Source organism: Podarcis pityusensis (assembly GCF_964106645.2).
Source record: "Podarcis pityusensis genome assembly, chromosome: 14".
Taxonomy (NCBI): Eukaryota; Metazoa; Chordata; class Lepidosauria; order Squamata; family Lacertidae; genus Podarcis; species Podarcis pityusensis.
This window is the reverse complement of record NC_138039.1, coordinates 15,393,491-15,409,970: the sequence shown is the minus strand read 5'-3', so window position 1 is coordinate 15,409,970 and position 16,480 is coordinate 15,393,491. Positions and strand designations below refer to the sequence as shown.

The following is a 16,480-nucleotide window of genomic DNA, read 5'->3' as shown; positions in this document are numbered from 1 at the left end:
ATTTTTTTTTACGAACTGCAAAACTGATAGTGTATTTTGCATAATTAAGAATTCAATCCTATGCATACCTGTTCAGAAGTGTGCCTCCTTTGAGTTTAAATTGACAAAGAGATCACGTGAAGAGTTACACAGGGAATCGTGCATTGGATGTGTGCTACCACACACAGTTCCGAAATAGGCAGGGATCTATTATTAGGCTAAGGATGAAATCCTAGATCTTGGCAGCACTTCCAAGTAGACATACATACGATGCAGAACTGCACTGCATTTATTTGTATTTCATTATTTCATCTCTACGAGATTGCCTTACCCCATGCCGATTGGCGGAACTGGCACTATTACAGGCGCTGCATAATACCTGTCCCTCATTTGCAAGAACTTGATCATCTAGTGTGGCAGCGACTAGACTTTGGAACTTCCTGCCTATTGAGATCAAGGAAGCAGCTTCACTGTACTCTTTTTCAGTGCTTGCTAAAAGCATTCCTGCTTAGACAAGCTTACTCAGATGCTTAGAAAGGTCGTTTTAATCTGATGTAGCATTTTTTTTTAAAAAAAAACTTGTAGGTTTTAAAGTAGGCTTGCGAACCTTTCTTGTTCCTACCGTTTTATCTTTTGTAAACTGCTTTGAGTCTTTTTATAGAAAGTGCTATATCAATTGTACGGAACAAACAAATCATTCCATTCACATCCCACCTTTCCCCCCCCCCTCCCTCGCCAAACAGCTCAAGGTAGCGAACAACGCTTCTCCCTCCACCTCCGTTTTTTCAAAATAAAAAAGTACTTTTATTAATTCTTTAAAAATGATTTTTATCACATACATATCGACAGAACTCCACGCGTATAAACCAGAGTGTTTTTTTGTTTTTTGTGGGGGGAAGACCAGAACACGTTCCTGCGATTTAGTCGAGAATTTTGCCCCCTCTCCCATTTGAATCCTCACACAACAACAACAACCCTGTGAGGCAGTTCAAACGTCACCCGGCGGGGGATTCGAACCCCGCTCTCAGTCCGCCGGTCTAAACCACCACGGGCTCCGCATTACCGTATAACCAGATACCGCGGCGCCTACACATTCCACGGAGCCTCTTTCCAGCCGCTCAGGGACGCAGAGCCAGAAGTGCCGATGCGCCTTCGGTCGTGCGGGTGGCCCTTTAAACTGCGGAAGTCCCGCCCCTCGCCGATCCGGAAATCACCTCTTGTTTCACTTCCGGGAACCTCCGAGGGAGACTTCTGCGCTGGCTGTGCTGCGTGGGGAAGACTCGCGTCTCTTGGGCTGCGCGCACGAGGAGGATGGAAAGGGAAGAAGCGGCGGCTTCGTGGGGAAAGGAAAAACGACGGCCCCGCGGGCTGGGCGGCAGACGGAGGCCCTGAGTCAAGCCTCGGCGAAGCGCAGGTGAGGCTGCCAGGGTGGGAGGGAGGTGCGCTGGGGGGAAGCTCATTGACTGCATCGTCTCCTGCGTTTCCAACAAGCGGCTCCAAATCGTATTCCACCAACGTGTCCTGTCAGCACAAGGATTTCTGCTCCTCACGCAGTGGGAAGTTTCTGCTGCCCCCTAAATCTACTTTTAGGTGGGATCCCCTAGGGCAGATTTAGGGGCGTGGGGAGGGATGTCCTAGTGGAAATCCTCGGAATCTCCGAAGAATCATGGAATTGCTGGAAGGGAGCCCGAGGGTCATCTATTCCAACCCCTCGCAATGCAGGAATCTCAACTAAAGCATCCCTGACAGGTAACCATCCAACATCTGCTTAAGACCCTCCAAGGAAGGAGAGTCCACCTTCTTCTAAGGGAGTCTGTTCCGCTGTCAAACGGCTCTCGCTAACATAAAGTTCTTCCTGATGTTTGGTCAGAATCTGCTTTCTTGTAACTTGAATCCTGCCCTCCAGAGCAGGAGAAAACAAGCTTGCTCCATCTTCCATGTGACAGTCTTTTAGATACTGTATTTGAAGATGGCTATCATATCTACCCTCAGTCTCCTCTTTACCAGGTTAAACACACCCAATTCCCTCAACGGTTCCTCATAAGACTTGGCGTGTGGCTTTTTTTACCATCCTTTTACTGAACCTACTTTTTATCTCCTCGCAACAGCACTGTGAGGTAGGCTAGGTTGCGACGGCAGTGACAGGTCTTCACTGACCCTGGACCTATTCTGACACTCTTTAGCTGTAAACAGGGAAGGGTCATGCACATCACCACCTTGAGATTCTTGGAGGAATGGTTTAATATAAATGCAATCAATCAATGCCACATTAATTCTCTTTGGAGGTAAAGTGGGATATCAACATAAGGAATAAATTAAAATTGTAATTCAACATTGGAATTGTGTTCAGAACCCTTGCTTGTATGGAGTTTAACACACACACACACACACACACACACACACACAAAAAACACACACAAGTATTCGTTCCTTGCTGGTTTCTCACACACACTTTCAAGCATTGGCTTACTGTGTTCATTCATATGTTTTATTCTGCCTAGGACTGCTGACATGTTGGCTGCAGATGAATTTCTAAAATCTCCACCAAGGAAAACAGTCAGATTTGGTGGGACATTGACAGACATCCTTCTAAAATACCAAAAGGTAGTATGGTTATCTGTCTCATTTTTTGTATTTTCTGACTGTCTTGAAAGGTGTTTTTTTTTTTTAATGAAAAATGCAAGTTTGGCCTTAAGAGATTGTCTTTTAGCTGTATACTCCCACTGTCTCTGGCAGTATCTTAGTTATTTTCACCGAAAGAAGTGCAAGGAAAACAAGATATAGTCACTAAATCTGAAAAAAAGGTTTTGAGGAGCTACAGTAAAGTTATTAACATATGTTGCAAAAAGAGAGAGAAGAGAACCTCTATTAATTGCTTTTATGCTTTGAAACACTAATACACCCAATGTGTCTCTCTATTTATTTTCAATAGGGATCGAATAAGCTTTGATGCAAGGCTGCATGATTTGTTAGGGTACAACTTAATTCATGTTTTTGTTTTGAAGGGTGAGACAACCGAATTTGATTTGTTGAAGCATCAGCTGTTAGATCCAGACTTAAAAGTAAGGATTTTTTCATCCAAGTATTTCAATGCTCTGCATGACTTCTTAAATGTAAGAAAAAAATGAACGAGAATGAATTGTTGCAGTTTTGTGTACCATTTATGATTATAACTAGGATAATCAGTAACAGATCTGACCACAGCTTAGAATACAGGCGTGTAATGTTAGACTTGATTTCAAGGAAGTCTTACAAGCCCAGAAGCTTTGATAAAATCTAAGCTACATAGGAACTTATGGCTTCCCTCTGTCCCTAGCTTACTCCCACCTTTACCCTTGTGATTGTTCTGACACTAGAGGAATGGAGGGGGATTGTGCACCATCCTTTTAATGCCTGGCATGCTGCATGTCAGACACAAAGAATGCTAGGTAATGTGGTTTGCTCAGTGCTGCTGGCTCCGGATGTTACCCAAAGCTCCTTGAATCTTTGTGTCTGGTGTCAAAGAGGGAAGGGGCAAAAGAGACCATCTATGCTTCCATTGGCAGAGCAGCAACAAAGATAAGGAATGGGGTTGTTGGGGGCTCACTGAGAGAGGGATCAGGCCTTGTTGTGCTTCCAGTGATATTACTGGAGGCACAACAGGGTCTGAAATATGCACACAGTTGGGTTCAAAAGAACTCAGCTATTTCCCATTTTGGGGGAAAACAATTTTTTAAGAGCTCGGTTCCAAATCCAACTTAGGGACCACCAGCAATATGTTTGTTTTTTGACTGAGGTGAAGGCAGTGTTGTTGTGTCTGGCTTCCCTGCCTCCTTTGCCAAATCATTCATGTGAACAGAAATTTAACTTTTAAGTAATTCTAAGGTCAACTATGTATCTACAAAAAAAGAAAAGTTCACTCAGTTTTTCAGTATAAAATTTACTACGTATACCAGAACCAGTAACAAAACAGCAGCCGAAACCTCATGATCCATCGTAAGTCATTAAATGACGAAAAATCACTAACAAGTTAATAAAAGCTCTGGAAAAGAGACTTGAGTGTACTTCAAAATCATCACAACTGGCAGCATATGGAGGGATGGGGTTCTGTAATTAAGGAGCCGCTGTCCAGTAGGCCCTATCCTTTATCTCCACAATTGCTTTCATGGGTTCCCAGCAGGGTTTTTTCCTGGCCCTGTTGCCGCCCCTTTCCTCCTGGCCTGGCCACTGCCCAACAACAGCCCAAGAAGCACCCCATTCCATTCTACCTGTTTTGCAGGAAGATCTGCCTGGGAGTGCCTCTGTCTGGCAGCTGCCATCCTAGCCCACTATTCACTTGCCTTTCCCATGGGAGAGGTGGGTGGGAGCAGGGGTCATCCGGAGGTGCCCTGGACACCTTAGCCACACAACTGCTACAGAGTTACTGGCCTTCCTTCCAGCCTTAGAGCTGGGGAAGGGTTAGGATCACTACACAACTGCATAGATGAACCCTGCACACTCTCCAGCTTCAAACTAGAGAGGAAGACTGGTCGCTCATCACACCAGAGGGTGGCATCACACTCCCAGTAATGAGTGATATGTGGAAGCCTAATAGCCCTTCTGTCGGATTAACCCAGTTTTTTAAAAAATACCTCCGTTACTAATAGGTGTTTTTTTTTTTACACACCTTTTAAGTTCAGACTATTAAAGAGAAATTGGTTCTGTTTGCAGGATGACCAGATTATAAACTGGCTGGGTGAGTTTCGGTCTTCCGTTACACTCTTGACCAAGGAGTTTGAACAACTAGTCAGCATCTTACTGGTAAGAGTGTGCCATTTCTAATGTTTGCTGTACTTGGTCTTGATTCAGTCTGTGCAACGTGCATTCGAACTTAATTGTATGTGTAACTTTGCAGAGGGTGCAGTGGCTGAAAAGGAGCCAGCCTGTGGTGGAAGAGTATTTGGCTTTCCTGAGCAACTTGGTGTCGGCACAGACGATCTACCTTAGGCCATGTCTTGCAATGATTGTCTCGCACTTTGTACCGCGTGAGTTTTGGTTTTCTATTCTTCTGCCTTGTATTGTTGACCAGGTGGCCATATTCAATTTGAACTTAAGTTTGGCAATCAGATTCTCACGTGAAGTGTATAATGATAGAATAATTCTGTTTCCGCCTAGCTCGAATAACCATTCAAGAGAATGATGTGGACATTTCGGATTCAGATGATGATGAAAGTGAGTAGTCATTTCATGTCTAATGGTCAGTTATGTTAGCACAAAATCTTGGGAGAGCTGCTGCCAGTCAGTGTAAGCTGACTCAGTATAAGACAGCTTCCTGTGTTCCATATTATTTTCATTTTACTACACTGGTTAAGGGTGAAATCTAGTTCTCTCTGATATTTGTGGCTTTCCATTGAATGAAACTTGGAGGTTGCATACAGCAGGAGCTATTGATAGACTTACCCTCCCTGAATTTACCTAATTCCCTTTAAAAGCTATCTAAGCTAGCAGCCGTTGCCACTCACTAGGGCTGGGTGATATATCAATATATTGTCCAAAACCGGTTTGAAGTCCATATCATGATTTCAGTTTCATAATTTTTGACCTGACGATACATTGCAAATCATGATGTGCACTGTATGTGTGCTATGCAAAAATCACAATGTGGGGAAAATTGTGAAGCCAGCCAATGCCTCTACATAGCTCCATTTTTATTTCAGACATCTTGATATATCAGTATATTGTGATGTGTAGCAGGTGATATATCACAATGATGAAAACCAGTTATCGCCCAGCCCTGCCACTCCCATATATTAGACATAAAGTTTAAACAATATAATAGCACCAAATCTGTCTACCTTAAGTGATTGAGGAAGTGCTCCCATAAAATCTAACATGAATATATAAGAAAAAATTCTGGATTAACATACATGTTTGATGATGTTCAATTCTTGCAGATGTTACTGAAGGCTTTGACACTTGCCATAGAGCACTGCAAACAATTGCAAAATACGTCCCTTTGTAAGTACATAATGATTGATTTGGTACATCCCCTAAGTTAATTCATTTTCTACCTGCTAGCTGAAACACAATCACGCATCTTGCATATTAGCTTCAAGTGACAAAGCTACCTAAATTGATAATATTCTGTAGTTCAAAATAGGTCAGTGATATTAATTGGTATAAATACGTTTAGCAGCCCTCAAATTACGTTTTCCCCTAGATTGGTTCCTCTGTATTACTGTTGTAATCGGTTACGGTATGACGTGTGAAAGCTTGTAAGAAAGAGAAGCCTTAATCCTGTGTTTAGGTGCTACTGAATTATCATAATAATTTGTATTTTCAATTAAATTGCTTAATGTATAAAGTGTATTTCCCCCCCCCCCCCCATTTCAGTGCATGATTTTAGGTGGAGTATGATTGCGAGTGAACTATCTTGGTAGGGAATAAATTACTCTTGATTAACCGCATGTGTGATTATTCTTCCCTGAGGACAGATCTAATTCTCCACCTTGAGTTTCCAATGAGTCTTTTAAAAGACTAAAGACTTTGCATGTGTACACTGTGCTGTTGGGGCCTGTTTTTTATTTTTCCTGATAAACTAGATGTGACCAATTAAAATCAGTCAATAAATGAAATTAATAATTTATGTATTTATGTAATAAATTGATTAAATTGTAATTGCTCCACCGAGAGATAATATGTGCAAGATAGCCCAGTAATCTTATTTATAGCATTACTGTATACTTTTCTTAAGCAGTCCCTTATTTATGTTAAGAAATCTGTCTCAAACTTGGGTGGAAAACAGTATTGTGAATCAATGCCTGTGCCTCTTTTTTTATATGACTTTCATCATTCAGCTCCTGAAATGTTTCATTTGCTGAGATTGTTTAATGGGCTGTCCCATGTTCAAACTTATTTTGAAGCTTCTTTACACTTGCATTGCAGGACACCGCAGTTTCTCATGCCGGTGCTCGTTGACAAATTTCCCTTCGTTAACAAATCAGAAAGAACCCTGGTAAGTAATCAGCCTTCAGTTTAAAATGGGATTTTCCTTTGTGTGTCTTGCGTCAGTGCTATTGTTAATGACCCTCTTGAAATAAAAGTGGCAGAAGTTGAGCATCCACAGATCTTGATGGTGCAGATACAGGATAAGCATAGAGAACTGTCAGCATGTAGAAGCTTTTTCTATTCCTTCAAGTGTTAATGCCTTCTTCGTCTTTCCATCTCACCAGGGATTTTCTGCTTTGGCTGTTTTGTTTTCCTATCTCCCTTTGCCTGATTTCCTTTTAACTGAGGATATTGGCAGGGATTGAACCTGGAACCTCTTTCATGCAAAACGCGAGCTTTATGATTGAGCTGTGGTCCCTTCTGTTGTGTGGTGCCTTACACCATAAAAAAATCCCTGACCCAAACCTATGTTGCTGAAGCTCAAGCAGTATGAAACTGAAAAACAAAGGCCCACCTTGAGAAAATCCAATCTGCGGTGGGTTTAAACTACAAATTGAAGAGGCTTGTTAGCCTTACCTTAGTACTCAAATGGTTTTCTATACAAGAAGAACGTTTTGTGTATGTTTTTAAATTTATCATTTTTGTGGGGGAATTCCATTGCAGCAGTGCTACGTGCATAACATGCTACGAATCAGCGGATATATCCCAACTCTGAGGCATGACATTCTGGAGCTGGTTATTGAAAGGGTATTAAAGATCGATGTAAGTATAGGGTGTGGTTTGTAAAAAACTTAATTCTTTCACCTTTATTTTCTATTACATTTTAGAAAAGGAAGGCATAGGCAAACTCGGCCCTCCAGATGTTTTGGGACTACAATTCCCATCATCCCTGACCACTGGTCCTGCTAGCTAGGGATCATGGGAGTTGTAGTCCCAAAAACAGTTGGAGGGCCGAGTTTGCCTATGCCTGGTCCATACCATCTCCAGGTCAGTGTTTATAAAAAGTGGACAAAAGAGATGGTTGTATAGATGGTTTTATTAGACTGGCTTCAATGGATAGCCTGCTTTTGCCCTGTTCCTGGGTGGGAAAGTAAATTATAGGGGTTGTGTCCAAAGCTCTGCATGCACTTGAGATCCCTGCATCGCAGGGGCTTGGACTAGATGACCCTCAGGGTCCCTTCCAACTCTAGAAGTCTATGATTCTTTGAAAGTTTCATCAGCGTGAGGATTTCTGCTCGCACAGTGGAGCATTCTCCCCTAAGTGCAGTGTCTTGAGCTCCTTGCAATTAAGGCAGGAAATAAATGTGACATTGGGTAATATTTCAATCAAACCCGTTACCTTTTCAGCTGGGGGTGGGATATCTTAAGTTTTAAGAATTGTTGTGCACCTTCATTTGCATGCGTACCAAACGCCTTTAGAAATGTTCAGTATCCTTACTCCTTACAACAGGTGAGCGCTCCGAGAAAAGAGATTGAAGCTGCTGAAGAGGATGAGAGCGAAGGGGTTGCTGAAGAAGGACTCTTTGACATGGCAAGTGTGCTTATTGAGCAGTGCGACAGGTCACATCCGAGCCATACATGCAAAGCACATGCTTTCCCCTCAAAGAATCCTGGGAACTGTAGTTTACCCCCTCACTGAGCTACAGTTCCCAGCACCCTTAGCAAACTATGGATCTCAGGATTCTTTGGGGGAATCCATGTTCTTGATAATACAAATAATACATGATAATACAAATATTAGTAAGAATGTTATTTAATGCAACACATCCTATTATATAAGCCTTTCAGTATTCCTACAATATCTCGATAACGAAACCTTTGACATCACAATTATTTTTTGTAGCACTTTCAAAAATATAGGTTGAATATTTGCTAATATTTCCTTTATAGCAGGAAACAATATGACCCTGAATGTTATACCTATTTCATACATAGAGCTCTGTGTCCTGTGTGTGTGTATTTGATTGTTGGATTCCATTTACCAGTTTTCTCACAATTTTATATGGGTGTACCATCCTTGTTAACTTTATAAATTCTAGCTTTTCCCATATATTTTTAATTAATTTTTGCTTTCTCGGAACCTGGCTTTGCTTCCATGGTTTAGCAAAGAATATCCTTGCTGAAGTTAATATATATAACATCTGTTTTTAATGTTTTCTGAAATTCTCACTACTTTGTGTATAATTTAGATGAAGACACAATAATGGCTCTGCATTTGCCTGAATTATTCTCATTAGCAAGAAAAATAAACCTCCCTTCTGAACAGAAGGCTTCCTGTTTTACTTCCCCCTTAACGTTGATGATGATGATGATGAACATTTGATACATAAGCTTCTCCACAATGGTGATTTTCCAGAGTTTACCAGAGTTCAGTACTCTTTATTCAGTACTTTTATTTTAATAGGATGAAGATGGAGAAAACCCGGAGAAGAATGAGGTGATGGCTCACCCAGTTGCAGAACGCCTAGACATCCTGATGATTGTCTTGTTTTCATACGTTAAAGATATCTGCCATGTGAACGGTAATTACCCCTGCACAATGTGCTTAAATTATTTCATTGAGATTGGTAGTGAGGAGGCAGCAGAGATGATAGAAATAATCTGTGGGACAACCTAGCAGGAGATTCCTGAATATCATGCTGCAGGCTTAAAGTGGGTAAGAGGAAGCAAGACAGGCCTGTGTGTAGATGTTTGTATTAAGGGCAGGAGAAAGTTATGCCAGATGAGATTAGCCATGTGGAGTTTTATCAGTGCCTTTTTAGGCAAAATATTTAAATATTTTTTTAGAGTCGATTGCCACTCTTAGTGACATTGACAAAATCAAACACCCGCTGTCTAATCTGGCTAAGCCTGTTATGTTCAATACAGCTGTGTGTGCTGTGAAACCTTCCCAACTTGGGAAAACCTGTGAAACCAGCTTTGCGACCTGATATATGTGTATGTTTTTGTGTATTACATGTGCTTTATTACATGTGTAATATGTGTATTTTTTATATTTACTGTCACTGCTTGCTTGCTAAAATTGCTTGCTTTTCTTTTGTTTGTTTCTTGCTATAACCTGCATTTGGTTGGCCAACCAAATTGTGATTTGAAAAACATTACTGTAAACATGAAAAACAGGCATGCTGTTTCTTGGTATGATGCTGCGGTAACAGAAATGTTTTTTTGTTCTCAGGGAAGCTTGATATTGGCAACACCAAGGATTTGTATCGGGATCTGGTGACAGTGTTTGATAAGCTCATTTTGCCGACCCATGGCTCATGTCACGTGCAGTACATCATGTTCTACCTCTCTAGCTTCAAACTGGTGCGTATAGTTAATTGCCTCTCTTGCTGTGCTTTGCTCCCACTTATTGATGTGGGGAGCCGTCCCAGACCCCCTAAATGTGCGGGGGGGGGCTGCAAGGAACTGTGGCCTAGGCCTTGGGGGTCGGAGCTAAAAGCATCCACAGTTGTCTTGGTGAGCAAGATCTGAGTAAGGACACTACTTCCAACATATGCAGGCATGTTGATTGCTTTCACTGCCAAAAAGGTCCCTGTTTGCTGGGTATCTCCCTGAAGTCAGGGTGGACTTTCAGATGTTACTGGACTCACATCTCCCCTCATCCCTGATCACTGGACATGCTGACTGGTGATGATGGGAGTTGGAGCCAATCTGGAGGGCTACATGTTCCTCACCCCTACTCCCAGAAGTAATAGATGCCTGCAAATAGAGTCCATGGATTTAGTTTCCACGGCATTTGATGTCTTGCCACATGTGACTCTGTCTTACAGGGAATTGCAGAAGCCTTTGTGGAGCATCTTTGGAAAATGCTTCGTAATCCAAATACTCCAGCTGTGATCAGGCAGGCTGCTGCCAACTACACCGGCAGCTTTTTGGCACGGGCAAAGTTTGTTCCGGTTGTGTAAGTAGCCTACCAACTTCCTTTTTTGTAGTTACTGATCTGCTGTGCAAGGCTAGATATGTGGAATTGAGGAGTGCAGTGGAGGAGCTAATGCAATAGATACTTAGCTGTCATAGGAAGCTGCCTTACGCTGTCAGACCAATGGCCCATTTGGCTCAGTATTGTCTACTCTGACTGGCAGCAGCTCTCCAGGGTTTTGGGTGGGGAACAGCCTGACCTGGAGATGCCAGGGATTGAATCTGGGATCTTTTGCATGGAAAGCAGATGCTCTACTACTGAGCTTACATATCTTTCCCAAGGACTAGCTTATCCTGGACTGCTAAGTGTTTCCTATTTTTGGTGCCCCATTTTGCTGTGCAGGCAGCTGCCTGGGGCAGTAGAATGCAAAGGATGGGAGATGCAAGTGTCCCAGAACATCCCAAGAGCCACAGATTACCTACCCCTGAGCTAAGTCTTGAATAGCATTATAGGTAGAGTGGTTCCCCATAACCAAGCTTCTCTTCCGGCGTTTGGTGGTCAACTTTGATGTCCAGAACCACACAAGGAATTTTGTCTTAAGCCCTTCTTCAAGTCAGCCCTTGCTCTGACTTGTCTGTGCAAAAACATGAGAAGCCCTCCTGCATCAGGCCAAAAGCCATCTAGTTCAGCATCCTGTTCTTGCTTTGCTCAACCTGTGGGAAGCCCCCAGGCGGGACATGAGCATGGCAGCACACTCCCCACTTGCGATTCCCAGGAACTGGTCTTCAGAGGCATATTGGCTGTGGCAGTGGAAGGAGAGCATGGCTTGTAGAAATTGGACAGCCTTCTCCTTGAATATGCGGAATCCTCTTTTAAAGCCGTCCATCACTACCATCTTATAGGATCGAACTCCTTTAATGATGCACTGTGTGAAGTACTGCCTTCTGTTTCCTCTGAATCTTACAACAGCAGTGTTCTGGTACAGTGGTACCTCTTGTTGCAAACGGGATCCGTTCCAGAGGCCCGTTTGCAACATAAAAAGAGTGCAACCCGCAGCAGTGCGTCTGCGCATGCGTGGGTTGCAATTCGCCGCTTCTGCGCATGCGTGTGACATCATTTTGTGCGTCTGCGCATGCGCTAGCGGCAAAACCCAGAAGTAACGCTTTCTGGTACTTCTGGGTCGCTGTGGGACGTATCCTGAAAGAACGTAACATGAAACAAACGTAACATGAGGTATTTATTTATCTGCTTTCCTCACTTTAGGTGCATCACTGTATACACCTTAAGCCTTCAATCTTCACCTGGACTCCAGCTACTGCCATTCACCCTTTCTGTTTGCTTCAATTCCCTTATTGCTCTGCTCTGTAGCTGGAGTCCTTTCAGCTGATTTCCAAATACTGGTTTTGTTTTGCAAAAAGATGGAAGGCTTTTGGCACGCCCAGATGTGTTTCTGGCTTTGTGACCAAGCCTGAACTGCTAACAAGAATGTAGTTGCCTCGTTGCACCTTGTCCGAAATGGTAGCCAGCGACTCACTTGTGAAATGTGGGACAGCTGCCCTTAATTAGGCGTTTTTTTTCTTTGGTCCCATTGCAGTACAGTGAAAACCTGCCTGGACTTGCTGGTCAACTGGCTGCACGTGTACATCGACAACCAGGGCACAGGGGCGAAAGCCTTTTGCGACATCACTCTTCACGGGCCCTTTTATGCCGCCTGCCAGGCTGCGTTCTACGTGATCATATTTCGTCACAAGCAAATAGTGGATGGAAACCTAAAGAAAGGTGTGTATATGGGAAAAACACAGGCAGAATTTGGCAGTTTAATAGCTGAATGGCTCACAGCAAGAAGCAGCTGCATGGGGACTGTTCTCATTAATACCTGGGCACATCTTTGGAGTTCTCAGTTAGGGAGCCATGAATAAGTTTACAGAGCAGAACAAATCCTAGGTGGAAGAGCTTGTAGAAGATTCCTCTTTTGAACTGGAGTTAATTCAATTGAATTAGGAGGGCCATAGCTCAATGGTAGAGCATCTCCAAGTAGGGCTGAGACCCTGGAGAGCTACTGGCCATCTGTGGAGAATACTGAGTAGTGGTCTGCCTTGGCATGACAGCTTTCTGTGTTCCTAACTTTCCTTTGACCCACCCGATAACACCATCTCCGTTGGAGACTGTTTTAGACATTCCTATTCAATGCATTTAAAGCATTTAGTAGCATGCACACTGTATGTTTTATCTGCCAGGAAGCCAGGCCTGACTGCCTTCTTGTTGCATGTGTGCAACTTTTAGTAACAAACACTTTTCTCCTGTAGCATTCAAAGCGGCACCGGGCCTCATGTGCATTGTGAAAAATGCATACTGCCCAAACAGTTTTCGCTTTCCCTAGCGCTAAATGTTCTTTGCTCGTTTTGTTTTGAAGGTTTGGCCTTCCTGCAGAGCTTAAACCTTGAACGCATTGTGATGTGCCAGCTGAACCCCCTGAAGGTCTGCTTGCCTTCCATTGTGAATTTTTTTGCTGCCATTACCAGGTAAGTGTTTTTTAAAAAAAAGCTCTCTTGAATATTGTTAATTGAATACAGAAATATAGATGTCAAAATATATGTTTTCTAATAATAGGCCCTTGCAGATGTGTGCTCTGCTTGTTTGGACAATGCTTGTAGGCTGGAAGGCCGAATTGTGACTGTAAATCCAACCCCCTGCCCAGCATCTCAGCTGTGCAAGCCCTGCTGCCCCCCAGGGTGCTCCCAATGTATGCAATTTTAGTCACTCATTGTGGGAGTGCCAGTACTGGGAGAGGAGAAGCCAGATGTGATTGGGTCCCACCTGAGCCAATAGAAAGGGGCTTAGCTGTTTTTGGTGCGCTTGTTTTTGTGGTTGCCTCTCTCTTCTTAAAAGAGAAACTTCAGCCAGCCATTTTTGCTCTCTTCCAGGAAATACCAAATCGCATTCTGCGACACCATCATCGAGAGGAACAGGCGGCAAGTTTTGCCAGTTGTAAGAAGCAGCTGTGGGGGTGACTCTGTTGAGACTTGCACAAACCCCCTTGACAGCTATTTCCCGTTTGACCCTTATATTCTCAAAAGGTATCTAATTCCAGACATCAGCGAACCTTCTTTTACTTACTATGGAAAGAGCCTCCTCAGCACTTCCAAGCAAAGCACTCCTTATTGTGTTCAGCTCAGGTTTACAGGCTGTATTTTGCTTTTCATTTCCCATTACAAGTTCTTGATGCAGTAGTGTTGTGGCAGTCTGGGTGGGGAGGAACTGTGTCATGTCAATCTTGTGCAGCTGTGTCCAGCTGGATACAGTGGTACCTCGGGTTAAGTACTTAATTCGTTCTGGAGGTCCGTACTTAACCTGAAACTGTTCTTAGCCTGAAGCACCACTTTAGCTAATGGGGCCTCCTGCTGCTTCCGCGCCGACGGAGCATGATTTCTCTTCTCATCCTGAAGCAAAGTTCTTAACCTGAAGCACTATTTCTGGGTTAGCAGAGTCTGTAACCTGAAGCGTATGTAACCCGAGGTACCACTGTACTTTGGTGGTGTAGCACCAGCATAGGACTGTGGGGGGGAGAGTCCTTGCTCAGTACCAGTTACACTGTTTGTGGGGTTCTCATTTCCTCTTGATGCGTGTTCCATTTTTTACTTTTGAAACCTCTGAGCTTGTTGATGGCTCCCCTCTTGTTCATACAAAGTGTTGTTTTGGCTGCTCAAACTGAGTTTGCTATTGGCATGTAAGATGGTTTCATTATTAACATTTCCATGTCCTTTTAAGGCAGAGGGGAGGATAAGTCTAGAAAGCATTGGCGTGGCCACCTGGCCTCAGAGCTAGGTAATTGGGAGAAGACTTTGTACTATATAGAATGGCCATTAAACTGACTTTGCCCTCTTGCAGTGGGGGAACTAACCCATTGAAGGATAGCCTCTTCCACTGTAGGGGAATCTGGATGGCACCGGAATGGCCTTGTGATCAGCACATGCATCTGCTTTCTTCTACTCTCTTTATATCATGCCTTTTGCAGATCAAAGAACATAATCAACCCATTATATCAGTTTTGGGAAGAGGAGTCTTCTGAAGACCTCATAGAGGCTACAGACTCCATTAATGAGGTGAGCAATTTTATTCAAACGCCATCTTTAGTTCTGACGTGATGCCTTGCCTTGGAGTACGTTTGTTCCCGTGTTTTTTTAGTCTGGTACAAAATCCTGAGTCTAGATAGCGGAGTGAAAAAAACAAGTTAAGTGAAAAGTACTTCCATTTCCTTTTTTGTGTGTGTGTGCAGGGCAAAGGTGAAGAGGAAGATGACTTTCTGAAAGGCGAAACTCCTCAAAATGATTGCATTGGTGGATTGACATCAGGCTCCTTTGACTCTACACTTCAGAGTTCAGAAAACTGCATAGGGTCACTGCCAGTTCCATCACTATAGATGCTGCTGTGACCTTCCAAGAGCATATACAAAGTCGTCGGGGCAATCGTTCTGATAGAGACCCTTTTGTTTATTTGCACAGTTCCTAAACCGATTTCTTGGAACAATACTGAAAGCAAAACTGAAACCAACATGTGGATACTTTCAACTGGGGTGTGTTCACTTCATTTTGTAAGCTGTATGAATTTAACAATTTCCTTTTGATTTGCAATGGCTCATCTAATGTATTAAATATATTAAAGACTATGAATCAGAGAAGTGTGTTGCTAGTTCTCGGATGCCCAGCCAAGCTTTTGACTATGCCCTGCCCCAGCAGCAAAGAGCTCCATTCCACGTTTTGGAACTAAGCAGCGTTTGCCAAAGTGTGGAAAATATAATACAGTGGTGCATCGCAAGACGAAAATAATTCGTTCCGCGAGTCTTTTCGTCTTGCGATGTTTTTCGTCTTGCGAAGCACGGTCCGTCGCAACTGCGCCTCTTCAAGCGGCTTTAAGAAAAAAGCGCAAGAGGTTTTCGTCTTGCGAAGCAACGCAAAACCGAAAAACCCTTTCGTCTTGCGAGGCATTCGTCTTGCGGGGCACCACTGTACGAAAACTGATGCTTTTTTTATACTGAGTCAGACCATCTAGCTCAGTCTTGTCTACACTGAGTGGTAACAGTTTTCTAGGGTTTCCAGCAGTCTTCCCAGCCCAACCTATAGATGCCGAGAGCTGATCCTGCAACCTTCTGTATGCAAGGCTACTACTCTAGCCCTTTCCAATTAAGAGCCAAAGAAGTTTACACTTCTGTACTTTTTGTTTGCATGTGCAGATAATCCTCAATTCCCAAAGTCAGAGCTTTCCCCCCCAGCTGGAACTTGCCAGAACTCAGTTCCGGCACCTCTCAGGTGGACACCATTGCCATTAAAAGAGATCAAGGGAGGCATTCGTGGAGAGTTCCGGCACCTTTTTCTCTAGAAAATTAGCACCGCCCAAAGTTGTAAGTTCACCATGGATTATATGGCAACCATGCATGGTTCCATTTATAAGTTTTTTTGAATAGGCTGGATCTGGATTCCATATTGTGCTAGGGGTGGGGTATGTTTCATGTGTAAGGATAGCCGGATACAAAAGTTCTGAACAAAGGCATGCACACAGCACACTGGACCCCAAAACCCCTCTAACTTACTTATGGGTTCAGGTCCAGGGGCCTGTGTGCAAAGTCTGGAATCCCTGGACCCCGCAAGGTGGAGGGCTGCTTATCCACCTCGGGAAAGGAGGCATGAAGGTTCTGGGAGCTTCCCAGAGTCCTCCTACAACCTTTCCAGAGCCTGG

General features: G+C 43.4%; 1 protein-coding gene across 1 annotated transcript; it reads left to right on the top strand.

Annotated features, from left to right (window-relative positions):
- Positions 1-1,198: 1,198 nt before the first annotated feature.
- On the top strand, positions 1,199-15,425 carry RRN3 (RRN3 homolog, RNA polymerase I transcription factor). The gene is made up of 18 exons (XM_080981406.1): positions 1,199-1,393; positions 2,481-2,583; positions 2,985-3,041; positions 4,669-4,758; positions 4,853-4,982; positions 5,113-5,169; positions 5,892-5,955; positions 6,883-6,952; positions 7,549-7,647; positions 8,336-8,416; positions 9,290-9,407; positions 10,061-10,191; positions 10,659-10,789; positions 12,342-12,526; positions 13,161-13,269; positions 13,672-13,824; positions 14,763-14,850; positions 15,024-15,425. Exons 2-18 carry the CDS (start codon positions 2,491-2,493, stop codon positions 15,165-15,167), a joined length of 1,800 nt encoding a protein of 599 aa, XP_080837532.1. The 5' UTR covers positions 1,199-1,393; positions 2,481-2,490; the 3' UTR covers positions 15,168-15,425.
- Positions 15,426-16,480: the final 1,055 nt, after the last annotated feature.

Excerpts from the sequence above, each read along its gene's own strand:
- RRN3 (XM_080981406.1), top strand. The coding sequence starts at position 2,491 with ATGTTGGCTGCAGATGAATTTCTAAAATCTCCACCAAGGAAAACAGTC. Across the intron at positions 3,042-4,668 it reads TGTTAGATCCAGACTTAAAA|GATGACCAGATTATAAACTG; the intron begins GTAAGGATTTTT and ends TTCTGTTTGCAG. Across the intron at positions 4,983-5,112 it reads TGTCTCGCACTTTGTACCGC|CTCGAATAACCATTCAAGAG; the intron begins GTGAGTTTTGGT and ends GTTTCCGCCTAG.